Source organism: Erpetoichthys calabaricus, assembly GCF_900747795.2.
Source record: "Erpetoichthys calabaricus chromosome 1 unlocalized genomic scaffold, fErpCal1.3 SUPER_1_unloc_22, whole genome shotgun sequence".
Lineage (NCBI taxonomy): Eukaryota > Metazoa > Chordata > Cladistia > Polypteriformes > Polypteridae > Erpetoichthys > Erpetoichthys calabaricus.
Window position 1 is genome coordinate 4,253,469 of NW_026261588.1, and position 27,859 is coordinate 4,281,327.

The 27,859-nt window shown below is 42.2% G+C and overlaps 1 protein-coding gene across 50 annotated transcripts in view; it reads left to right on the forward strand.

Moving 5' to 3' along the window:
* The window catches only part of LOC114645182 (NACHT, LRR and PYD domains-containing protein 3-like), a 913,740-nt gene that overhangs the window by 558,704 nt on the left and 327,177 nt on the right, over positions 1-27,859 (forward strand). For 45 of the 50 annotated variants that reach the window (XR_007933951.1, XR_007933953.1, XR_007933955.1 and 42 more), the window contains one exon: positions 6,360-6,536. The exons of the other annotated variants lie outside the window; for them this stretch is intronic. Coding sequence is in view for 40 of the 45 variants with exons in the window: in XM_051921718.1 (XP_051777678.1) it covers positions 6,360-6,536 (177 nt within the window). In the remaining 5 variants the exon portion in view is untranslated. The remainder of the gene's footprint in view (positions 1-6,359; positions 6,537-27,859) is intronic. 50 annotated transcript variants of the gene reach the window in all.

Sequence of the window (27,859 nt, forward strand, 5' to 3'; positions counted from 1 at the left end):
AAATGTATTATTTTATTTCATTTAGTTTTTCCAGATACTTTAATAGTTTAGTTTTAGTTTTTTGTTTTGGTTTTATTTTATTTCAGTTCATGAAAATTTTTTTAATAATAGTTTCAGTTTTGATTTTAGTTGTTGTTAACTATAATCACCTTGTTTACAGCATAGAAGTATCAGCAGGAAGAAGGCGTGTAATAGAGAGAGCATCCTAAACAGCAAATACAGAGGCTTAGAGAGGGCCAGTTTACTTTGTTAGAAGTACTTAAGTGCCACCCAAACGTGTTTTACTCATTACACCAACACAATGCTAGTCCTTTATGATAATGAAGTTCTTGAAAACTGGCTTTGATGAAGTCTGCTCCCAGGAGGCCTGTATCTGCAGGAGATGCCAGCAGAACTCAAGAAGGAATCACTGAGCTGCATTGTAATTAGAAATTGGCACATTTTTCCCAGGTGTGCTTTAGGGGAGACAGTATGGACCTCCAAAGTGAGGTGGGAGGAGACTTCATATCAGAGAGGTAAAAACAGGTGGGTCAGGTACTCTCTGGGGGCATCAACCTCAGAGTTTTATTGTCCAACTGATTTCTTTACATTCCTGAGATGGCCAGAGATTCTGATTACTCTGAGATGATATGTGGGAATGACAAGACCAAATGGGTCATCTCAAAATCAGTCCACAGAAAGAGAGAAGTAGTGATAGTGGGGGACTCACTCATTAAGGGGACTGAGGCACAAGTGTGCTCCAGAGTCTGGAAGGGTGGATAGGCTCCTGGCCAGAGTAGAAGTGAATTCAGTTGTCATTGTCCATGCTTGAAAATAATGACTCAAGTAAGGTCAGGCTGTCAGGTCTACAATCCAAATTTAAAGAATTAGGTGCCAAGCTGCCAAGCTGGCGGAACTGAGAAGGTGGTCTTCTTTGAAAGTCGACCTATGCAGGTTTGACACACGGCTCAAATCTTGGTTTTGCACAGAAGGACTTTGGTTTGTGGGGTATTGGGACTCTACACTTGAACTGGAGGGGCACTGGGGAGGCGTGTGAGTAGTTTAGTTGAGGAGACAGGGAGTTTAGGACAGGCCTGGTTTAGACCTTCACATAAAGAGAGACCCAGTAGTGTAAATAGAAATATACAAGTCCACTGTTTAAAAGCTAAAGTAAGTAAGTAATACATTAAAATATGCTTGACTTAATGTTAGGAGAATAAAATGAGTGAGTTAGGTTTATATGTAGCTGCACATACTCTAAGTATGATACAATAGAAAGAAGAGAAATGTGGCAAATAACAGAGATGGGAAAGATAAACAGAATGGGTTACATTTCTTTTATTTGACAGTGGCGTGTTCATGGTCACACGGTCATAAGTGGGATATGAACTCATAATCTCAGAGTTTAAAGTCCAAAGCCTTAATGACTACAGCACAATAGAATTGTGGGTGATTGAACCGCTACAGTAATGTTATTAGAGTAAATATTGAGCCAATGCAACAAAGTCTAAATAAGACTTTAAATATGGAGACAGTTGAGAACCAATGGAGTATTTTTAAAATTGTTTTTCATATAATGCAGGGCAAGTTCATCCCAAAGTTCATCAGAAAAATCATATTGGAATTAAAATATAAAGACAGTGCAATAGCCAATACTACATATGTGAAGTAATGGAAAACCACTTAAAAGAAAGGAATAGGCTCAGTCAAAGGGGTAGATGCACTAATTAGATTAAAGAGACTGAAATCTAACAAATCACCTGGGATCTCATTTATAAAACTAAAAAAAACGCTATCTGCGTTCAACAGCATCTGGGTGCTCTGCAACTGAGATCACTTGCAGCATTATAGCACTTCTCTGTGTTCTGGAGATCCAGGAAAGGTGTAAGATGTCAGGGTTTGAGTGGGTACCCAATGTTACCTGGCACATGTAATAAGATGATTGCTGATACAACAAACAGTACAGGCCTAATGAAAAACAACGGTCTACTACAGCTAGTTTCCCTCAAAATAAATGAATCACAAGTAGACTGAGTCCATGGAGACATGATGTTTGTCAGCCTCATCATGGCATCACATATGACTTGTGCATTAATGGTGTGTATTCTCACTAGATTGTCCTTATTGCAATGTGAGTGCAGTAAAGTGACTCAGTTACGTTAGGAGAACCAGACCCAGTTGACTTTTTATATTAGTAAAATGTGTTATGTTTAATATATGTACACCCACACCATATGAAAACTGAATGTAGTGCCTCGTGAGTCAGCTAATGGCTTTCAGCACTGCGGGTGTGACGGAGTGAAGCTCAGTGCAAATACGTAGCATTGGCCCTCTTAAAAGTGAACTAAAATAGAGACTGTGCATCAGAGCGGTGATATTTCAGTTCTGATATTAATTGTACTTCTACTTTTTATTTTATTTTATAAAATTTATTTTTATTTTAGTTTTCAGTGGAGTCAACAATTTGTATTTTTGCTGTATTTAGTTCTGTATTTAAAATTTTAGCTTTTATTTTATTTAATTCTTGCTTTTTTACATTATTTTAGTACAATGTTAGTTTTTTTTTTTTCTGTTGCAAACCCACAAATGCCGGCCTGCACATATTTCAATGCAAGTTATGTTTCAGTCAACAAAATACACTTATAATTCATAATGCTGTTAAACACAACCTGACGATCAATGACCAAAATGATTAAGTGGCCTAATGAGTACAGTCAGCAAGATCAAATGTTTCAACCCAAGAAACCGGTCTGTGCAGCACGTTGCTTTTAAGCTTTAAACAAGCACGCATTTCGAAAGATTTCTTCATGCTGCAACAATGTCCACTGCACAGATAGCCACATAGTGAAAATATTCACTTGATGAGCGCCTGTAATGCACTGTACACTGACGAGGTCCTCGGCCACTGGCGCCAGCAGACTGTCCATTGACGATTTCTGCAGCCAGTACTGAAGGGCAGTGACATGCAGTGAGGTTCATGGCTTCCTTCAGAGTTTCAAATATATGAACCCCAAAGAGTAGCTTATTCACTATTCAACTGGCAGCATGCACATTGACTACTGGTTATGTTTCATATCTCATCAACATTCTTTACACACACATATGTAAGGTACATATTTGGCTAAGAAAGAACGTTACATTTATAGTGGCAAGATAGAGCAGAGAGATCGCATTTGCTCCGTACCCTCCAGGTGTTCTAAATTTACCGTTGCAATTCCACAATTCATACTCATTCAATACAAATGAAAGTATAGAGTGGTGTACAAAAAGAAAGTGGATGTCAATTTTGACCTGAATTGAAATATTTAGTTGTTTTTAAAAGCTTTTAATTCTGATGCTTTAATCTATTTTAATACAGACTGTTCAACAAAAGGATAACAAGAAAAGCAAAAGAATATTTTGTTTAAGGTCAAAATGTAGTTTTTAAATATTGGATTTTTTTCTTAGTCTGATCCCATTTGTTATAAAATTGAAAACCGTTTATGGTCTTACCTTTATTTGAAATGAAGCCTATCCTTCCTTCCGCAACTTTCTTGTAAAAGTTCTCCTTATTTTCCTTTAGTTTTAAAAGTCTTAATCTTCCATTTTGGCAGTCAGTCGGAACAAAGAATAAAAATAAACAGCCTGCTGCTGTGCACTTGACCTTCTGATATTGCTAACTTATTGGCGCCTCTGCGTAGAAGAACAGCAGCAACGAGCACATGTCAGGCTCACAGGCACCTCCTTCGGTGTGGCACGGTACTGTCTGCCATACCTTGTGCCTTTTCACCTCGGTTTTATGTCCGATCAGCAAGACTAAATATGTCACACACATTCATTAAACATATTAGCCAGACTGTGGAAAGTCAGGGTGTATAATAAACGTGTCTTCACACATTATATTGGTGACATACAGAGAGACAGCAACAGGCACAACTACATACATCAACCCAGTGCATGAGGGAGAGCACAGTCCGAGGTGAGGCTCGTGTCCTCTCATCGCAGGTGCACCTTGCGTTTCTCCCCTGTATTTTGTAGACGAAAGTTCAAGACAAAAGCAGGCAGACACTGATTCTGAGACAAAAAGCAATTTCTTTATTCTTGGTGAGCAGAGAGACTATTGCAGCCCCTGTCAGCTAGTGTCACTGAAAGTCACCAGCAATAGCCCAATCTTGCAGGGGGGTGAGTTCCCTTTTATAAGAGTTGTCTACTTCTTCAGAGACAAGCTTAGCATGAGATAAGGTTACACAATTCTTTGGGGGGTTCAGTAATATGCCCAAAAGTTACAACACATTTGTTCAAACAACTTAAGCAGAAGTGGAAGAATCTGTTGCTGCTGATTTGACAAACCCACAGATGTTGAAAATAAAAAAGATTAGCAGTTTTCCTGAGTACAGACTAAGAGTCAGCAGTTCTTCTCAAATGTCACAAGTTGTTCTTTTTAGTTTTGCATCGTACACAATTAATACTTTGATATGTAAGTCTTATTAGAAGCAATTAATCCCTAGCTTATTAATACAAACTTATACTGTTAAAATGATTATATAGGTAATGGTTTTTCTCTTTCTCAGTTTGAACAGGAAATGTTCCAATTCAGCGATTTTGAATATAAAAATGATCAAAATTATTGGACCAGCATGACTCTAATTTGGAGAGCCAGAGTCGGGGGAGAAGTGGATAGAGAAAGAAAGAAAGAAACTGTGTTTTTGTTTTGCGGACATTGTGTGGACATTGTGTTCTTTGTAGGAGAAAAGAAAGTGCTTCCCCAAATATTAATAAAGGTGTGTTGTGTGGCAGTTTGTGCCCAGCATGTCTGTGTTGTGGTCAGGATGACTGTATACACCCCTGTGATCCACAACAGTTGAGCTGCTGCTGTCCCTTGGTGCCGATGGCTTCTGTGCTTCCCTTAAAGGTCACATTGAGTCTTTGATTTTCCTCAGATATTTATAACTGTCAATGATCTCCACTGCCTGCTCTTTGGTGATCATTTCTTGTTGGTGACTGGTGCTGCTTCTAAGTTTGATTATTAGTAGAAAAGACTCATCCCATCAGTTCACAGAGTCATCTCCCACTGGACCAGGACTGGTTTCATTCACACTCAGTAGGCTAACAATTACTGAGTCATCAGCACATATTAAGATGAACCTGTCCTCAAAGTTACTGAGACCACCATTAGTGTAGAGGAGTACAAAAGAGGAGAAAGAACAGACATGAGGGGACCTGTGGATGAGGACGACATGTCAGACAGACAGCCATTGACTTTCACTCTTCAAGTCCTGTCTCTTAAAAAGTCAATCAGCCATCCTACCAAACTGAAGTCGTAATTAAATTCTTTAATAGGTCTCTGTGCAAGAAGGTGAGGCTGAATGGTGTTAAAGGCTGAAGAGAAGTCTACAAATAGGAGCCTCACATTAGTCTTGGTGCTCTACATGGCGTCATTTAAGAGATGAAGTAAGGTGACATAAGAACATAAGACATCTGACAAATGAGATGAGACCATTCAGTCCATCAAGACTGTTTGTTTAGTTAATAACTAAGCTGTCCCAATGTCTCATCCAGACTTAAAGGTTGTCAAGGTTTCTGCTTCAACTCCATCTCTTAGTAGTTTGTTTCAGAGTCACACAACTCTTGCATACTGAAGTTCTTCCTGACTTAAGTCCTAAATGCACTTCACCTTAATTTCCATTGATGTCCTTGAGTATGAGATTCACCCTTAAGCTGAAAGAATTCTGCAGGATCTTCTTTATCGATGCCTTTGAGGATTTTAAATACCTGGATGAGGTCCCCACACAGTCTCCTCTGCTCAGATTAAAAAGGTTTAATTCTCTGAGTCTGTCACAGTAGGACATGTCCTTTAGTCCCATGATGCACTTGGTTGCTCTCCTCTGCACAGCTTCAAGTGCTGCTGTGTCTCTTTTATATCTTGGTGACCAGAACTGCACACAATACTCCAGATGTGGTCTCACTAGTGCATTATATAGTTTGAGTATAATGTCCCTGCTGCTGTTCACTACTAGAGCTGCCAGTCCTGAGTAGTAAATGACAGACAAGAATCCCAGTTTGTCATCATCACCCCATGGTCACCTGTGACAAGTCCATCTGGTCACATGAGTGCAGGACGCCGTCAGTCTCATGTCTGTGACGTTCTAATCCAGTGTTGATGTCCACAAGTCAGTCTGAATGACTTGGCACCAGTCAGTCCAGTGTGAAGGCAGGAGACACTGTCAGGTATATAGCGCCTTACTTTATAAGAATCGCAGTGGTCTCGTGTTCACACTGCACTTCAGTGAAAAGTCAGAATACAAGTGGCCGTTGAACCTTTGTGTTGTTTGTCCTTCTGTCTGTCTGTCTGTCTGTCTGTCTCTCCTCATGTCCTCACTTCTCTCTCTTCTTCTCCACAGCCTGTATCAATGTCATCTTACCTCCAAAAGTTGCTCAGCTCTCTCCTCAGCTCTTTCTTCTCCACACTCACGACTGACTGAACTGGACCTGAGCTTCAATGACAACATTGGGGATTCAGGAGTGGATCAGCTGTGTGAGGGGCTGAGGAGTGAAAACTGCAAATTAGAGAAACTGAGGTGAGTGAACAACAAGTGTGTGTGAGTGTGTGTGTGTGTGTGTGTCTGTGTGTGTGTCTCATAAATTTTATTTCTTGTCACATTATCACTCTGACTTTTCCACTCCCACAACACAAACGTTGTGTTTAATCAGGACAGACTGCAGTGTCCCTTATGGACAGACAGATGGACATGAGGTGACACAACTGCAGATTTCCTTTAATAATTCAATTCATAAAGACAGCATTGTGACCCTGAGCCCCTCCACCACACTGGTCACTCTCCTCATCCTCTCTGTCCAGAATGTTGTTTTATTTCTTGTCCCACAAGCCCACGCTGTCCATTCTTTATTTTAATCTCATACTTGTTCCTGTCCTCCATTGTCACTTTCCCCCTTATACTCTTCTGATGTCCTCACTAAAGTTTGTTAAAATCACTGAAATATAAAAAGGAGGAGAAACACAGTCAGTGTGAGGAGAAGAGACGACTAAAGTGACAGAAGACAAAGAGGAGTGGACAGTTAGAGCTGAACTGGAGTGACAGATAAGGACAAAGAGAACAGTATAGCAAAGATAAAGAGGGACAAGAGAAGGAGATGAACAGAATGAAGAAAAGGATGAATAAAAGAAGAGGACAAGGCAGACGAGAAGGAGAAGAAAAGAGAGGAGGATAGACAGAGGAACAGGAGGAAAGGTGGACAGCAGCAGTAGAAATGACCAGCCAGCCATACACAGAAAGAGAAGATCACAGGGAGTAGAGGATTAGGACTAAAGGCAGTGTGGACAGTAAGGGGGGAGACACAGGAAGTGACCGCCATTATAGCCAAGTGGACTGAACAGGCCCACATCATTCTACAAGACATAACCCCCAGGTCTACACAGGACATCGACATATATCTGTCAGTGGGCTTAGTGACCAACAGGTGGACACACACATCATGTGCAGTAGACGATCAGAGACACTGAGAGGATTCTGGGAAGGTGACCTCAGTGGGCGCGTCATTGAGATACTCCAGTGTGAGGAGTGGCGCCGTCTTGTGTTTGTAACTCACAATTTTGTCTCTTGTGGGACATTAAAACAAGAATCTCACCACATGATCAATGTAGACTGTCACATGACTTTCTCAATAATCCAGTATATAGCGCCTTTTTGATATTTTTATACACACATGGTCTTCACTGATGTCATCACAGGACCAAACCGTTACAAATCCTTCTTTTATCATTTCAGTCAGTCAGGGTCTTCCTCAATGCCAGCAGACCATCAAACAGTTGACTGGAGAGTTGAATAATTTGACGTCACTAAGGACACCTGTCACACTAGTCCTGTGCCCTACTGGTCACTCTGGTCACTGCGTGATTCTCTTTACTATGAGGGCAATCCCAAAAGTAAGGTCTCCTATTTTTTTAGAAATACAAACAATCGTTTATTTTCTATAATGTTTACTTCAATTTAAAGGTTAAAGACTTATTTGTTTTTCTACATAACCGCCATTTCGGTCGATGCATTTTTGTAGATGCTGTGGTAGTTTTAGAACGCCCATGTCATACCAGCTCGCCGCCATGTCCTTCAGGAAGCGTTGAACCTCATCTTTCACCTCTTAATCGAAGCAGAATCGTCTTCTGGAAAAAATGTTCTTTCAACTTAGGAAACAGGTGGTAGTCACTGGGTGCCAAGTCCGGACTATAGGGTGGGTGGGTGATGAAGTTCCAACCGCCGATCTTTACGCATGTTTTCCTCAACCTTTGCGACTCTCTCGTCGGAAATTGACGGTCTCCTGCCCGAACTTCGCACTTGGTGGTAGCGTTCAACGGGAGGTTCATTTTCAAGGACTGCAAAGCCAAGATTGAGCATCCCAGCGAAGCTGCACATGCTTGTTTGGGAGTGGAGGAAGCACCAATCACAACAGTGTGGCCTACAGCCGTAGGAACAGTTTCTCTACGTCCCAACCGCTTTGGAGACCTTACTTTTGGGATTGCCCTAATACTAAATACAAAGCTGTGTGGTGACACATGTTAGGGGTCAGTGGTTGTGTGCAGGTTTTAAATTAAAATGGTGGACTCAGAGGGGCGTAGGTGGATGTGGTAGTGTGGGGGAGCAGAGCAGCCCTGGAGTGTTGGTGGTGAATTGGCGGAGCGCACTTTACACCTGCAGACACGTGTGGTTCAGCCAGTGTCCTCATTAGTGTTCTGGGGCCTGTAATTAGACACCTGCACCCCAGTGAGTTTAAAATGAGCTGAGCAGGATAGTCAAGAACAGAACTGAACAGGAAAGAAAAATGAAAAGATGGAGACGGAGGATAAATGAGAAATAAAGTAAATGTAGAATCGTTGCTGAGCTAAAGCGGTGGAGCAGAGACAAGTGGTCAAGAAGTGGGCCTGAGAGAAGTGAGAGGAGTGAGCACACAGCACTCAAGGGCCAAGGGCAAAACCTGCCTCTTTTATATCAGTGCATTATTTATTGACTGTTTATTGTGATTTTAACCTCCACCAATGAACACTCATTTTATTGGAGAATATTAATTCATTTATTTATTTATTAACTTATCTATTGAAGAAGCACTTCACTTTATTTAGGTTTTGAACACTTCATTTTGTTGTATTGTCAAACCGTTAAGCACTTATCTCCTTTTGCTCGTTTGTGTCCTTATTGCTCAGCTCATCCTCAGACTTGACTATTGACGTCTTAGTTTCATGTGAGTGTGACAGCTACAGGCTGCAGACTGCAGAGAAGCCACAGAGGAGTCACAGGACGGTTTAAAGTCAACATATTTTAATGTCTTTAAAATGGACAAGTGGACATTAGCACAACAATTGCTAAGTTCAACAAGGACAAACTCAGGTTCAAGTCTGACCTCAGGCGACTGGGCCAAGACAAAGAACTAGGAGGACTAGAAAAAGGCCGAGCACAGCCTGGAGAAAAGGAGGAGAGGGGAAAAGAGGAACAGCTGAGACAAGCTTGGGGACAATTCATGGTTATGTGACAAGTGACAACTAGTAACCTACAACAAGAAGAAAATGTAAAGTTGCTCAACACACCTGATATACCAGCTGGACCAGTCAAATGGCAGATAAAAAAGACAACCAGACATTCACAAAGCTGCTGTTCACTTCTACTCTACCACATTAGGGGTGACTCTGGGGAAAGTGACACCATGTGACTGCACTTTCATGACATTTCCTATCCAGTAAGTCACGAAGAAAAGAATATTGTTATTGTAATGTGATGAGACAATGTCAAGATATCTCAATATCGCTTTCTGTAAAATTGCCTATTCTTTCAAAGTGACATCCAGTCTATTATAAGACATCTTGGAATGTATTTCACATGTCTTAATTTGTATTGTAGATGGGTGAAAATGCTGTTCCGATACTTTGAAACAACTTAATGTCTTTTTAAAGCTATCTCAAGTTGTTTTTGAGATACAGTATCTTGAAATACATTCTAAGATATCTCAAGTGAAGTAGAGATCCATTTAAAGATATCATGAAATGAATTTGAGATCTCTAAAAATTTATTTTAGGTCTTTCAAATAAAAGCGAATTTCTAGATATCTTAAAATAACTTCCCATAAGGTGGGCCAAATGAACATTTAGAGATATCTGGAAGTGCATTTTAGATATCAGTCAGTCAGTCATCATCCAACCCGCTATATCCTAACTACAGGGTCACGGGGGTCTACTGGAGGCAATCCCAGCCAGCACAGGACGCAAGGCAGGAACAAACCCCGGGCAGGGCGCCAGTCCACAGCAGGACACAAACACACACCCACACACCAAGCACACACTAGGAACAATTTAGGATTGCCAATGCACCTAACCTACTTGTCTTTGGACTGTGGGACGAAACCGGAGTACCCGGAGGAAACCCATGCAGACACGGGGAGAACATGTAAACTCCACGCAGGGAGGACCCGGGAAGCGAACCCGGGTCTCCTAACTGCGAGGCAGCAGCGCTACCACTTGTGCCACCGTGCCGCCCCCACTGCACCACCGTGCAGCCCATTTTAGATATCTCACAGTGAATTAAAGATATATGGAAATGCATCTGTTTTGTCTTGGTAGATTAATATTTTACTCTACTTTCCCCTTTTCTATTATTAACGTGTAGCTAAATCTTACAGAATTACCACTATTTATAAGGTATTGTACCATATAACTTCTCCCCACTTTCCCTTCTACATTTATAACCTCAGGCAATTAGATGTAGTAAAAGACAAGCAGGAGTTCAGTTACTCTTTAAATAATGTATTATTGATAATATTCATAAATAATAACAATAAGCAAAGTACAAGTGAATACTGGGAACCATACAACCTGAAAATTGCTGCTGTGTAATTTCAGGCAGCACACAGACTTGTTAGTTACAGTAAGTATCTCTAGTTAAGTCCTCATTTGTGGTCAGCTTTCTTCAGAACAGGCCGCATGCCTGTCTCAATATGGCTGCCGAGCTGTGTTCTTCATTGTGTTTTCCTTTTCAGTTCATGGTGTGAGATGCTCTTTCATCAGATATTTGTGACAGAGAGAATGAGGGGTAAAGCAAGCAAATTTATAGATTTTCTGTCCACACCTTACAGCCAATAGGGTGTCATGGTACTTAAAGGCTTTTGATACAAGGCAGTTCCAAACAGCCACATTTCAGACCAATGGGGCAGAGAATACGTTCACACCTACATCGTGAAACTTGGCAGTTAGGCAGCCTGGCTTTCCTGTGGGGACTGACTGAGAGACTTCAGCAGAGAAACACTTACTAAATTTGTTTGAGGCACTTCACCCAACCCTGTCGTAAAATTCCTAAAAGGGGGGGAAGGGGTTCTTAAACCATCAAACCATTGCTGTTATTATCAATAATGTAACACTAATATTCCATTGCTTTCTATCAGTTACAGATAAAGACATACAAAATATTTATCAACTTGTATGCAAAATTTCACATCACAGCAGCATCTAGATTTTTAAAAATCTCAAAATCACCTCCTATTATTCTTTCACTAGGACTTCCTGTCTATGTTAAGATATCACAGATTGCACAGGAAGTTATTTTAAGATATCTGAAAATATAATTTACATATCTTAAAAAGCATTTGAGAAATCTTGAAATTCACTGTTGTTTGAGTTATGTAAAATACATTTTTAGATACATCAAATTCATTTCATGGTATCTTAAATTGGGTCCCTGCTCCACTTGAGAATTCTTGCATTTGAAGATATCTCAAATTGAGATTATTTGAGAAATCTTTAAAAAGACGTTAAATTGATTCCAGATATCTCAATAGCATTTTCAGATATCTACAATACAACTTAAGATACCTGAAATACATTTAAGGATACCTTGAAACAGCTTCCTGTCCACTTTCAGATATGTGAAATACATTTCAAGGTATCTCAAAATGACATCCTGCACATTTCAAAATATCTGAAACACATTTTCAGATATCTCAAATAACTTCCTGTGCATTTTAAGATACAGTTAGGTCCATAAATATTTGGACAGAGACACCTTTTTTCTCATTTTGGTTCTGTACATTACCACAATTAATTTTAAATGAAACAACTCAGATGCAGTTGAAGTGCAGACTTTCAGCTTTAATTCAGTGAGGTGAACAAAACGATAAAAATGTGAAGTAACTAAAGCATTTTTTGAACACAATCCCTTCATTTCAGGGGCTCAAAAGTAATTGGACAATTGACTCAAAGGCTATTTCATGGGCAGGTGTGGGCAAGTCCGTCATTATGTCCTTATCAATTAAGCAGATAAAAGGCCTGGAGTTGATTTGAGGTGTGGTGCTTGCATGTGGAAGATTTTGCTGTGAACAGACAACATGCGATCAAAGGAGTTCTCCATGCAGGTGAAAGAAGCCATCCTTAAGCTGAAAAAACAGAAAAAACCCATCCAAGAAATTGCTACAATATTACGAGTGACAAAATCTACAGTTTGGTCCATCCTGAGAAAGAAAGCAAGCACTGGTGAACTCAGCAACGCAAAAAGACCTGGACGTCCACGGAAGACAACAGTGGTGGATGATCACAGAATCATTTCCATGGTGAAGAGAAACCCCTTCACAACAGCCAACCAAGTGAACAACACTCTCCAGGGGGTAGGCATATCGATATCCAAGTCTACCATAAAGAGAAGACTGCATGAAAGTAAATACAGAGGGTGCACTGCAAGGTGCAAGCCACTCACAAGCCTCAAGAATAGAAAGGCTAGATTGGACTTTGCTAAAGAACATCTAATAAAGCCAGCACAGTTCTGGAAAAACATTCTTTGGAGAGATGAAACCAAGATCAACCTCTACCAGAATGATGGCAAGAAAAAAGTATGGAGAAGGCGTGGAACAGCTCATTATCAAAAGCATACCACATCATCTGTAAAACACGGTGGAGGGAGGCAGTGTGATGGCTTGGGCGTGCATGGCTGCCAGTGGCACTGGGACACTAGTGTTTATTGATGATGTGACACAGGACAGAAGCAGCCGAATGAATTCTGAGGTGTTCAGAGACATACTGTCTGCTCAAATCCAGCTAAATGCAGTCAAATTGATTCATGATACAGATGGACAATGACCCAAATCATACAGCCAAAGCAACCCAGGAGTTTATTAAAGCAAAGAAGTGGAAAATTCTTGAATGGCCAAGTCAGTCACCTGATCTTAACCCAACTGAGCAGACATTTCACTTGTTGAAGACTAAACTTCAGACAGAAAGGCCCACAAACAAACAGCAACCGAAAGCCGCTGCAGTAAAGGCCTGGCAGAGCATTCAAAAGGAGGAAACCCAACATCTGGTGATGTCCAGGAGTTCAAGACTTCAGGCTGTCACTGCCAGCAAAGGGTTTTCAACCAAGTATTAGAAATGAACATTTTATTTCCAGTTATTTAATTTGTCCAATTACTTTTGAGCCCCTGAAATGAAGGGATTGTGTTAAAAAAATGCTTTAGTTGCCTCACATTTTTATGCAATCGTTTTGTTCACCCCACTGAATTAAAGCTGAAAGTCTGCACTTCAACTGCATCTGAGTTGTTTCATTTAAAATTCATTGTGGTAATGTACAGAACCAAAATTAGAAAAAAGTTGTCTCTGTCCAAATATTTATGGACCTAACTGTATCTCAGATCTTAATATAGACTGGATGTCCCATTGAAAGAATGAGACATTTTGAAGGAAGCAATTTTGAAATATCGTGAAAGGGTTTTGAGATGTCATGAAATGCCCAGGAAATTATTTTGAGATTTCTGAAAATGTATTTGAGATGTCTTGAAATTCATTTCAGATATCCCAAATTTAATTACAAATATCTTAAAATGTTAAGGAACTTATTTTAAGATATCTCAAGAAAAGGTTTAAACATCTTAAAAATTAAATTGCATTTTAAGATATCTGAAATGTATTTTGAGATATCCCTAAATGTTATTTTGGGTTGCCATATTTAAATAGACAGATAGTCCCATTGAAGAGTAAGAAGTTTTACAAGAAGGGAGTTTGAGATATCTTGAAATGCACAAGGAGTTATTTTAAAATATTTGAAAATGTATTTGGGATATCTTGAAAGGCATGTGAGATATCTTAAATTTTATTACAGATATCTTACAATGTTAAAGAATTTATTTTAAGATATCTCAGAATGACTTTTAGATATCTTATAAAGTAAACTGTATTTTAAGATATCTGAAATTAATTTTCAAATATTTTTAAACGTTAATTTGGGATGCCATATATACATGTATTTTAAGATATCTTGAATTGCATTTCAGATACCTTGAAATCAGTCAGTAATTTGCCAACTTGCTTAGTCCTGAATTGGGTTGCAGGGAGTGCTGGAGACTATACCAGCTTGCAAAGGGCACAAGGCAGGAATAAACCATGAACAGGACGCCAGTCCATTTCAGGGTTAACACCACCCACCCCAACCACACAAAAGCCAATTTAGTATCACCAATGCACCTACCATGCATGTCTTTGGACTGGGGGTGGGAACCAGAGCACCCAAAGGAAACCCACACAGACACAGTAAAAGCATACAAACTGCATGCAGGGAGGACCCCGGAGCAAATCCGGGTCTCCAAACTGAGTGGCAACAGTGCTACGCTGTGTCACCGTGCTACCCACATCTTGAAATGCATTTCTAGATATCTTGAGATCTGTCTGAGATATCATAAAATGCATTTCCAGATTTCATAAAATGCATTTAGAGTTATTTCTAAATGTTAATTTGGCTTGCCATAGTAGTTGCATACGTTACCCAGGTTAGTGAATCTCCAATTCTTTGACACAAGGATACTTGTCCATCAACACCCACCACAAAAACACCCCATTGTGCATATTGTTGACTAGCAAAATACCCGCGCTTCACAGCGAAGTAGTGTGTTAAAGAGGTTATGTAAACATATATATATATATATACATAAACATATATACTTATATATACATATCTACATATACACATATCTACATATATACATATATATATACATACACACCCACATATATATACATATATCAACATACATATACACATACATATACACACATACATACATACACACACACACACACACACACACATATATATATATATATATATATATATATATATATATATATATATATATATATATATATATATATATATATATATATATATATATATATATACACACATACAGACACATATATATATACATATACATATTTACATATCTACATATATATACACATATATACATATCTACATACATACACATATATACATATATACATACATACACATCTATCTATCTATCTATCTATCTATCTATCTATCTATCTATCTATCTATCTATCTATCTATCTATCTATCTATCTATCTATTGTCAGTTCAGCACTCCAGTTGTAATATGACCAAGCTGTGCAAGCTTTCTGTTAAGAATGCAACGTATAGTTGTACAGGAGAAAAGCAATCTTGCCTCAGATCAATGGCAACCTTTTGTAGGTCTATGAACTTAATTTAAACTTTAGGTTTACACGGTGCTTTCTTTCCGAAGTACCTGCACTCATGAATATGTCTGTATGCGTCAGTCGCTCAAATCCCCGCGGTTTGCACCGGCGAAGTTCTGCTTTTAAATTTTTATTAAGAAGAAAAGAAAACCTTTTAAAATTCAGGTAAAATATACCAATAACAGTTTGTTAAGGATCAGTTTTTCTGTGAAGCTGCCTTCACTTGAGTGATCACTTCAAGCTGTAAGCCTGAGAAATCACCCCGTAAATGCACACGTTTAATTGCACATCTGTTAATATGTATGCTAACACAGTATTAAAAGACACTCAACAATTACACAGTATTAAAAGACACTCAACAATTAAGGTCATTTACCTTCGTTCCCGCGTTTGACTCGTGCTGTAAATCTCTTCCTTGTCTTCACTTCACGTGATTACGTAGGAGGCGTAATACGTGATGACGCGATACGTGACTCCGCCTCCTCCATTAGAGTATATGGACAAAAAACAGGTTCTAGTAATGACCATTACGTGTAGAATTTCGAAATGAAACCTGCCTAACTTTTGTAAGTAAGCTGTAAGGAATGAGCCTGCCAAATTTCAGCCTTCCACCTACACGGGAAGTTCGAGAATTAGTGATGAGTCAGTCAGTCAGTCAGTCAGTGAGTCAGTGAGGGCTTTGCCTTTTATTAATTAGTATAGATTAAACACCAACCCTCTCAAACACCAGCAACCATCTAGCTGAGGATATGCAGACTTTTTCATTTTTTTAGAGACTTTTATTTAAAAAGTAAATAACAGGCAGAAACATTCAGAATTACTGCAAGTAAAGGTCACCAGTTGGACTAAACGTATTTCTTCTTGTGTGAATGAAGTGAATTTAGCTGAAAGCAAAACACCATTTATTATTGTTTTTTTTTTCTTGTTATAAGTGAAACATTGAGATTTGCTCAAAATTCAATTGTTTAAATCATTTCACTCCTCACTATTTCACACTAATGTCAAAATGTGTCTGAAATTTAACAAAAGTAATCCTCGTGAATGCAGGCTGGTTTGAGAACTCAAAGAGCCAACTGCTGATTGTGAGCTCAATGGTTGATGGACTCTCAAGAACTGGAGGGCCCGTCAATGTCACTTATGCCCTGTTGTCCCACAAGCGGAAAGGACATTGAATTTCACAATGTAGTCTGCTCTGTACCACAGATGTGTGTTGTTACATGACATTACATGACAATTGGACTGGACTAATGCTCAGACTGAGACGTACTGACGTCATCCTTGAAAATGGAAGAGAAGCGGCTGAGAAATTTGTGCTCTGATGTGTGAGAGTTAATTAAAAAATACATACATTGTGTTTTGGTTTCCACTAAGAAGCCATGCAGGAATTTTTAAAGTTGTTTTTCCCTTTAAAAAGGTTTATTTATGCCTTTCATTTGCCTTCACAGGAGTAAAAAGTGCTGAGAGTTTGGGGGAGCATTTGGAAAAGTTACTTGTACTTGTTCTTGTTATTTGTATTCCAACTTCTGTCGTCAAGGCAGGGCAGTAAGCAGCAGTAGTTGACACTGACAATTTAATACAAAGAAATAGAAGGAATACAAATAGTGTGAGTGAGGACCTTGTAAGTAAGTAAAAAAAGGAGCGCAAAGTTAAGAGGAGAGGCAGGGAAAAGTAAAAAAAAAAAATTTTAGTAACCCACAGTCAAATTTTAATAATGAGCCCAGTGCAGTGTAACCCCTGTTGGATGTGAAAGTTTTTAGAGGACGGTTGGAGGATCCTGTAGTGTTCTATGATGGCTACATCTACTGGAGATGCCAGCTGATCCAGCACCTCAAGCTCAGGGTCACTGAACTGGAGGAGGAGATGGCTGGCCTGCGTTGTAGTAGAGAATTGGTGGCCCTGGCCCAGGTGTCCTTTAGAGAGATAGTTTGCACTAGGTGATGCTGGAGGAGACTCCAGACCAGAGAAGTAGAGAAAGGTGGATCACAGTCACAAGGTGCAAGATAAAAATTGCACACTGTCTGGGGGCATCAACCCCTGAACTGGAAGTGTGAAATTGTTTTCAGGGCCTTACAGAGCTAGATGGTGCCTCTAAAGTGGTAGACAGGCATGAGGATCCCCAACAGTCCACCTAAAAAACAGTTCCTGGAAAGAGAGAGGTTGTGATAGTTGGAGACTCAGTCATTAGGGGGATTGAAGCGCCTTGCATACAACGTGATTCCTGACTTTAAGAAAGCCCTCCCCTTCCTTTTGATTGCTTTGGTAAAGTGCATTATGGGGTACTTGCTGTTAAGAGTTTTTACTTTAAAATGGTGTGTCAGGCTGGTGGGCATGGCAGCTCCTATGTGAAGTGATGAATGAGCTGATTGTTTGTTACATGCAGGCAGAGTCAGCTCAGCTCCATTAACATTATGCAGGTTGTTTGGCTGGGAACCTGTGCTCACTGGGATAAAAGGAGCTTGAGTAGGTTAGATTGGGAGGAAGAGTGAAAAAGAGAATGGTGGGAGGTGATAGACAAAGATAAAACACCATTGATGTTAGAAACAAACTTTTATTACTCACTTATCAGCACACAGACATGTGTTACCAAAAAAGCCCACTTACTCCTCACAAGGGCCTTAATACTCCCAATACGGACACAACACCACAATGCGACAAATAGGAGCGCAAGATAAAGAACTTAACAACATTATCTCTTTTGGATAAGAAAAAACAATTAAATGGCATAACACACCAAATATCCATTTAAATGCACAGAACTAATGATTACTCTCCTTCAAGTCAAACAAAAAAAATGTGGCTATGCTAGTCACTTACTGTGATATATTACGTCTATAAGTCCTTTTAAATGTACAAAAGGAGACGTCTCTTTTTTCTTAAGACAGTCAGCAAACTGGTCCTTTGTAGGCAACCACAAAACACATTGGACGTTTTGATCTTGAAGACGTTCTTTTATCCCACTTAACTCTTGATGAAGACTTTTCTCTCTTACAGACTTGATGGATTGAATCACCCCAAGTAAGCAGTAGGTGTCTGTAACACAAATGACCTGAAGACCTTTGTGTCTTGAGGCACTGACTGTGAGCTCTGAAAAATGTTTACAAAGTCAGATTGCTCTCACGCTCCATTCAGACATTTCTTGGGTTTCTCCTCCCCAAGTACTCCATTCTGCTTTTATTGATTCTTTCCAAATGCCAACAAAGGGATGAGAATATTCCTCCACCTCCTACCAAAATAATCGGGCATCCTCCTTGTGTGCCACCATCAGGAAGATCCCCAAGTGAGACATCACCAAAAACAACAAATCTCAATAACTCGTCTCTTCCCAGGTTTTGAGACTTCAAGGCCATTTTTCCCTAATGACCTTGTTGGCTTTGTGTATTGTTTGAACAGTAGCGTGTTTTGTGCTGGATGCTAAAACGTGTCCATCAAATGAGACATCAGGTCTGCTTTGGTTGACAACCCTGAGAGTCTGCCCTATTCTTGATTTTAGTTGTTCCAGTTAGGTACACTGAGGGGATTGTCCCTTTTTAAGGATCTAGAAGAGACTACAGTAGTGGGTTGAAGTGCTCATACCCTTCATCACCATCCTGGAAAGCTGATCTGAGGTATGGAATGACTGAGATAGAAAAGTTATGTGTGCCTGCCCATATAAAGTCATCAACATGACATACAAGAATTCCATTCACAGTACCATCTTCATCTAACCAATATAAAAACTGCAGGGTCCACTTGTGCCACATTTCCACCCATCTTCAGCATGATCTCCTCAACTTTATTATACCAGTAAAGTGGCACATCTATGAGACCACACACACGTTTTCTGAGCCTCCACAGTTTTTCCTGTCACAGCGTCATACCCTGTAGAAAAGCACATTTGACAAAGCACAAGGAATGGACTCTCCATTGTCTTTTACAGATGAAAGCTAAAAGAACTTGGAGAGGTTCTGATGAACATGTCACTGAATCACTTTTGAGCCAATTTCTCTTTAGTTCCTCAAACTCTCTTGCCACTTTGGTGTGCTTTGGGTTTTACTCCTTCTGAAGTCTGTTTTGAAGTGTGTATCCATCAGTGGTGACCAGCTAAGGTGGCTGGGGCAGAAGCCGATATGAAGGAAGACTGCTGTTGCTGGTGGTCTCTTGGCTTGCTGACGAGAACTTAAATGGCAAGTAGTTTTAGAACGTGGAACAAAACTCTTGTTGTGTTTAATGGACTGAATCTGACTGTGATGTTCCCCTTATTTTTATCTATGGATTATTTAATGACTGTTTACTGTGATTTTAACCAAAGAATGCTATTTGTATTGGGATTTATTTATTTATTTATTTATTTATTTATTTATTTATTCATTTATTTATTAACTTCTTTATTGAAGAAGCACTGCACTTTATTTTGGTTTTTGAACACTTTGTTTAGTTGTATAATAAGACTACTAAGTACTTAGGCATCTAATCTTAGATAGATAGATAGATAGATAGATAGATAGATAGATAGATAGATAGATAGATAGATAGATAGATAGATAGATAGATAGATAGATAGATAGATCTTTGCTTGTCCCCAGGGGGACATTTGGCAGTAGAGATGATTGAATATAACAGAAGGGGGATTACAGTAATAATATGTGAAAATATTAAATGATAACACACACTTTTAGCATATTAAAATGTAAAGAGTACTGATTAGACAAAACAAAAGTCCATCCATCCATCCATTGTCTCCCACTTATCCGAGGTCGGGTCGCGGGGGCAGCAGCTTGAGCAGAGATGCCCAGACTTCCCTCTCCCCGGCCACTTCTTCTAGTTCTTCCGGGAGAATCCCAAGGCGTTCCCAGGCCAGTCGAGAGACATAGTCCCTCCAATGTGTCCTGGGTCTTCCCCGGGGCCTCCTCCCGGTTAGACATGCCCGGAACACCTCACCAGGGAGGCGTCCAGGAGGCATCCTGATCAGATGCCCGAGCCACCTCATCTAACTCCTCTCGATGCGGAGGAGCAGCGGCTCTACTCTGAGCCCCTCCCGGATGACTGAGCTTCTCACCCTATCTTTAAGGGAGAGCCCAGACATCCTACGGAGGAAACTCATTTCAGCCGCTTGTATTCACGATCTCGTTCTTTCGGTCACTACCCATAGCTCATGACCATAGGTGAGGGTAGGAACATAGATCGACTGGTAAATTGAATTTTTCACCACGACAGACCGATGCAGAGCCCGCATTACTGCGGATGCCGCCTGTCGATCTCACGCTCCATTCTTCCCTCACTCGTGAACAAGACCCCGAGATACTTGAACTCCTCCACTTGGGACAGGATCTCGCTACCAACCATGAGAGGGCACTCCACCCTTTTCCGGCTGAGGACCATGGTCTCGGATTTGGAGGTGCTGATTCTCATCCCAGCCGCTTCACACTCGGCTGCGAACCGATCCAGAGAGAGCTGAAGATCACGGCCTGATGAAGCAAACAGGACAACATCATCTGCAAAAAGCAGTGACCCAATCCTGAGCCCACCAAACCGGACACCCTCAACGCCCTGGCTGCGCCTAGAAATTCTGTCCATAAAAGTTATGAACAGAATCAGTGACAAAGGGCAGCCCTGGCGGAGTCCAACTCTCACTGGAAACGGGTTCGACTTACTGCCGGCAATGCGGACCAGGCTCTGGCAATGATCGTACATGGACCGAACAGCCCTTATCAGGGGGTCCGGTACCCCATACTCCCGGAGTACCCCCCACAGGATTCCCCGAGGGACACGGTCGAATGCCTTTTCCAAGTCCACAAAACATATGTAGACTGGTTGGGCAAACTCCCATGCACCCTCCAGGACCCTGCTAAGGGTATAGAGCTGGTCCACTGTTCCGCGACCAGGACGAAAACCACACTGTTCCTCCTGAATCCGAGGCTCGACTATCCGCCGGACCCTCCTCTCCAGGACCCCTGAATAGACTTTTCCAGGGAGGCTGAGGAGTGTGATCCCTCTGTAGTTGGAACACACCCTCCGATCCCCCTTCTTAAAGAGGGGGACCACCACCCCGGTCTGGATTTCCAGAGGCACTGTCCCTGATGTCCATGCGATGTTGCAGAGGCGTGTCAACCAAGACAGTCCTACAACATCCAGAGCCTTGAGGAACTCCGGGCGTATCTCATCCACCCCCGGGGCCCTGCCACCAAGGAGTTTTTTGACCACCTCGGTGACCTCAGTCCCAGAGATGGGGGAGCCCACCTCTGAGTCCCCAGGCTCTGCTTCCTCATTGGAAGGCATGTTAATGGGATTGAGGAGGTTTTCGAAGTACTCCCCCCACCGACCCACAATGTCCCGAGTCGAGGTCAGCAGCGCACCATCCCCACCATATACAGTGTTGACACTGCACTGCTTCCCCTTCCTGAGACGCCGGACGGTGGACCAGAATTTCCTCGAAGCCGTCCGAAAGTCGTTCTCCATGGCCTCCCCAAACTCCTCCCACGCCAGAGTTTTTGCCTCAGCAACCACCAAAGCCGCATTCCGCTTGGCCTGCCGGTACCTATCAGCTGCCTCCAGGGTCCCACAGGACAAAAGGGACCGGTAGGACTCCTTCTTCAGCTTGACGGCATCCTTCACCGCCGGTGTCCACCAACGGGTTCGGGGATTGCCGCCACGACAGGCACCGACCACCTTACGGCCACAGCTCCGGTCAGCTGCATCAACAATAGAGGCACGGAACATGGCCCATTCGGACTCAATGTCCCCCACCTCCCTCGGGATGTGGTCGAAGTTCTGCCGGAGGTGGGAGTTGAAGCTACTTCTGACAGGGGGCTCTGCCAGACGTTCCCAGCAGACCCTCACAACACGTTTGGGCCTACCAGGACTGACCGGTATCCTCCCCCACCATCGAAGCCAACTCACCACCAGGTGGTGATCAGTTGATAGCTCCGCCCCTCTCTTCACCCGAGTGTCCAAGATATGTGGCCGCAAGTCCGACGACACAACCACAAAGTCGATCATCGAACTGAGGCCTAGGGTGTCCTGGTGCCAAGTGCACATATGAACACCCCTATGCTTGAACATGGTGTTCGTTAAGGATAATCCGTGACGAGCACAGAAGTCCAATAACAAAACACCGCTCGGGTTCAGATCGGGGGGGCCATTCCTCCCAATCACGCCCTTCCAGGTCTCACTGTCATTGCCCACGTGAGCATTGAAGTGTCCCAGCAGAACGAGGGAGTCCCCAGAAGGTATGCCCTCTAGCACCCCCTCCAGGGACTCCAAAAAGGATGGGTACTCCGAACTGCTGTTTGGTGCATACGCACAAACAACAGTTAGGACCCGTCCCCCCACCCGAAGGCAAAGGGAGGCTACCCTCTCGTCCACCGGGGTAAACCCCAATGTACAGGCTCCAAGTCGGGGGGCAATAAGTATATCCACACCCGCTCAGCGCCTCTCACCGGGGGCAACTCCAGAGTGGTAGAGAGTCCAGCCCCTCTCAAGGAGATTGGTTCCAGAGTCCAAGCTGTGTGTCGAGGTGAGCCCGACTATATCTAGCCGGAACCTCTCAACTTCGCGCACTAGCTCAGGCTCCTTCCCCTTCAGAGAGGTGACATTCTACGTCCCAAGAGCCAGCTTCTGTAGCCGAGGATCGGACCGCCAAGGTCCCCGCCTTCGGCCACCACCCAACTCACACTGCACCCGACCTCCTTGGCCCCTCCCATAGGTGGTGAGCCCATGGGAAGGGGGACCCACGTTCCCTCTTCGGGCTGTGCCCGGCCGAGCCCCATGGGTGCAGGCCCGGCCACCAGGCGCTCGCCATCGAGCCCCACCTCCAGGCCTGGCTCCAGAGGGGGGCCCAGTGACCCGCATCCGGGCAAGGGAAAACTCTGTCCAAAATTGTTTTTCATCATAGGAGGTTTGTTTAACCGCTCTTTGTCTCATCCCTCACCTAGGACCAGTTTGCCTTGGGTGGCCCTACCAGGGGCATAAAGCCCCGGACAACAGAGCTCCTAGGATCATTGGGACTTGCAAACCCCTCCACCACGATAAGGTGACGGTTAAAGGAGGGGTAAAACAAAAGTAATACAGCAAAAAAAGCATATTTAATCAGTAACAAAGTTACATTTTTGTTGCCCTATTATGAGGAACCCTTCACAATCAGCAATTTTAACAAATATTATTATAATGTTTTAAAACCCTTTCTCATACAGTAGACATCCAAACTAAAGTACCATTTGAGCTCCGAAGTTTAAACTTCATTATTTTCATAGTAGTTCCACCTGTATATATAATAGAAATTAATTGGCAAAGCGAAATACATAGAATATAAAGAAATAAACATAAAGAATAAAATAAATAAGAATAAAACATTGTGAATTTCCCATTGGGATTAATAAAGTATCTATCTATCTATCTATCTATCTATCTATCTATCTATCTATCTATCTATCTATCTATCTATCTATCTATCTATCTAAAGAAAGAAAACACTTTTAACCTGATAATGAAGAAAACTAAAAATAGGTAAAAAAGTAAAGTTATATTAAACTTTCTATAAAGTAATAGATAAATGAAATGGTAAACATACAGTGCATAATGGACATAATTAAGGACAATACACATATTACATAATACATATAACAGACAATATTGGTCTGCTGATATGGTGGCTGGAGGACAGACCTACACAAGTTGCTTCGTAATGTTGGGGCACCAACTGGGTGTCCCCGTTTAATGAAGTAAGAAAAAACAAAATAAAACTGGATGTGATGGCCCCAATAAAACACACCTTTACAGCCCAATAGACAAATTATCTTTACAGTTGTGTGAACACAATGTCATTTGCTCTGGGGGTCGTCAGCTTTTCAAGAGCCCCACGCAGAAGGACAGGGGCAGCTCTGGGCACTGCAGCTGAGTCAGCTGAGTCAGTTCCCCTCATTTGGTTTCTTCTCATGGTTTCAGGTTGTAAAGGAGATACATTCAGTGTGAACGCTCCCTCTCGTCTCAGAGTGATATCACTTGCCTCAGCAGAGACAGGATGGTAATCTCCAGGTACACATGCAGGACAATACATATAACTGTCTGTTATGTTAACATGTATTCTTCATCATTTTTTTCATTATATATGTTTTTATTTATTGTTGCATTTATCTGGAAGTTTTTGTTGTGATGCAACTGTATTCTTCATTATTTAAAAAATATTCACTGATTGTTTGTTGTAACAAAATCGACTCCAGACAGTCACAAAGGTTTGCGGCAGCCACCTGTATAATTTGTTCCTGGCTGCAAAAGGTTTGAAAAAAGGTTGAGATGTTTACAAGACAGAGTCCAAAACAGAACTGCCCAAGTGGAGGTTAGATGCCAGTTTTAAAGATAGGGACAGGAGATTAGGTCATTCAGGCCAGAACTGGAAGTGGCATCTTCGAGACCGGAAGTGACATAATCGGTGGTGCCGGATTCCGATGAGATTTCCCGAGAATGGTCTGCAGGAGACTGAAAGAGACAGTCAGCACACTCTTCCACCCCCTGGTCTGGCATATTATTACCATTACTTAAGCCCTTTAGCTGCCTCCTAATCGCACATGTGTGACAAGACCCCCCTCTCAGCCCAGACCCGCCGAGTCGGGCGACCTGCACCGAGAAGTCGTGAGAACAAGAAAGAGCATCGGCATTGGAATGGAGGGAGCCCCTATGATGAACAAGTGAATACTTATACGGTTGAAGATCAAGAAACCACCTGGTGACTCGAGGATTCGACTCCTTGTGTAGGGCCATCCACTGTAAGGGCACATGATCCATCACAAGAGTGAATTCCCGACCCAAGAAGTAGTACCTCAACTGTGTAATCACCCATTTAATAGCAAGTTCTTCTTGTTCCATCGCTCTTCTCCACTTGGTTTCCCGTTCCAACAGTTTCCAGCTCAGGTACATGATGGGATGATCAACACCATCGACGTTTTGGTTCAGCACTGCACCCAGGCCTGTGTCCGAAGCGTCGGTCTGGAGAATGAAAGGAAGAGAAAAATTAGGAGCTTTCAAATCTGGTGCTGACATAAGAGCCTGTTTTACGTCACTAAATGCAGCTTCCGTCGTATTATCTCATACCACATTATTCAGAGCCCTCTTCCTTGTTAAATTAGTCAAGGGCGCCCCTCTCTCCGAAAACTGGGGTACAAACCAGCAGTAGTACCTGGCTAGTCTGAGAAAGGCTTGGACCTGCCTCTTGGTTCACAGACGGGGCCAGTGTACTATAGCTTCAATCTTTGAACACTGTGGTTTAACAGAACCCCGACCCACCAGGTAGCCCAAATATTTAGCTTCTTCAATCCTAAGAAACATTTCTTCGGATTAATCTGAGGCACAGCTTTTCCCAGTGTCTGAAGCACTGCAGTGACCTGCTGTACGTGTTCCTTCCATGTGCTGGAGTAGATGACGACGTCATCCAGGTAGGCAGCACTATACACGTTATGGGGGCAAAGCACTCTATCCACCAGGACGAGATACTGCCAGTGTCCACTAGGGGTACTGAATGCTGTCTTGGCCTTTGCGGAGTCCATTAAAGGACTCTGCTGTGACAAATAGAGGCACTGTCGTCCTCTTGAACCCTCTGACTTGACTCCAGACACCAGGTAAAAGTCCAAATATTATTTTTATTTGAACAACTAACATGCACAAAGCACCTACACTCCACAATACTCATATAATTAGGGTATCACGTCCTAGTGAGCTGAATGACTTTCGGCCTGTTGGTCTGACATCACATGTGATGAAGACCATGGAGAGGCTGCTGCTTCACCACCTTAGGCCACACGTTCAACACACCCTTGACCCTCTGCAGTTTGCATATCAGGAGAAGGTGGGAGCGGAGGATGCCATCATCTATATGCTACACCGATCCCTCTCTCACTTGGACATATGCAGTGGTGCTGTAAGAATTATGTTTCTAGACTTCTCTAGTGCCTTCAACACAATCCAACCTCTGCTCCTTAGGGACAAGCTGACAGAGATGGGAGTAGATTCATACCTAGTGGCATAGATCGTCTTGGGAACTGCACGTCTGACATTGTGGTCAGCAACACAGGAGCGCCACAAGGGACTGTACTTTTTCCGGTCCTGTTCATCCTATATACATCAGACTTCCAATACAACTCGGAGTCCTGCCACGTGCAAAAGTTTGCTGATGACACTGCTATTGTGGGCTGCATCAGGAATGGGCTGGAGGAGGAGTATAGGGACATAATCAATGACTTTGTTAAATGGTGCGACTCAAACCACCTACAACTGAACACCAGCAAAACCAAGGAGCTGGTGGTGGATTTTAGGAGGCCCAGACCCCTCATGGACCCTGTGATCATCAAAGGTGACTGTGTGCAGATGGTGCAGACCTATAAATATCTGGGAGTGCAGCTGGATGATAAATTAGACTGGACTGCCAATACTGATGCTCTGTGCAAGAAAGGACAGAGCCGGTTATACTTCCTTAGAAGGCTGGCGTCCTTCAACATCTGCAATAAGATGCTGCAGATGTTCTATCAGACAGTTGTGGCGAGCGCCCTCTTCTACGCGGTGGTGTGCTGGGGAGGCAGCATTAAGAGGAAAGACGCCTCACGTCTGGACAAACTGGTGAGGAAGGCAGGCTCTATTGTTGGCATGGAGCTGGACAGTTTAACATCTGTGGCAGAGCGAAGGGCGCTCAGCAGGCTCCTATCAATTATGGAGAATCCACTGCATCCACTAAACAGTGTCATCTCCAGACAGAGGAGCAGCTTCAGCGACAGACTGCTGTCACTGTCCTGCTCCACTGACAGATTAAGGAGATCGTTCCTCCCCCAAACTATGCGACTCTTTAATTCCACCCGGGGGGGTAAACGTTAACATTTAACATTATACAAAGTTATTGTCTGTTTTTCACCTGCATTATTATTATTATCAATCTTTAATTTAATATTATTTATTGTATCAGTATACTGCTGCTGGATAATGTGAATTTCCCATTGGGATTAATAAAGTAAAGTAAAGCTACCCACTGTGCCACTGTGCTGCCCCTTTCATATCTATCTATCTATCTATCTATCTATCTATCTATCTATCTATCTATCTATCTATCTATCTATCTATCTATCTATCTATCTAATTAATAAACAATCAATAAACAATAACCAATCCTCCACTCCCAGACGCGTTGCCACTCTTTCACCCAGCTCAGCTAAACGTCTGGGATTTCCCATCATCCTTTTATATTCCCTGCCCCGGAAGTGGTTCCACCCTGCAGTCCATGTGATTCCTTATCACTTCCGGGTCAGATAAAAAGTCCTTTTCTTCATCCCGGAAGCATGTCATTTCCTTTGTCGTCTTGCCTACGACGTACTTCCAGGTTATAGGGCACAAACAACTCTCTGGGCCTCTCTGCAG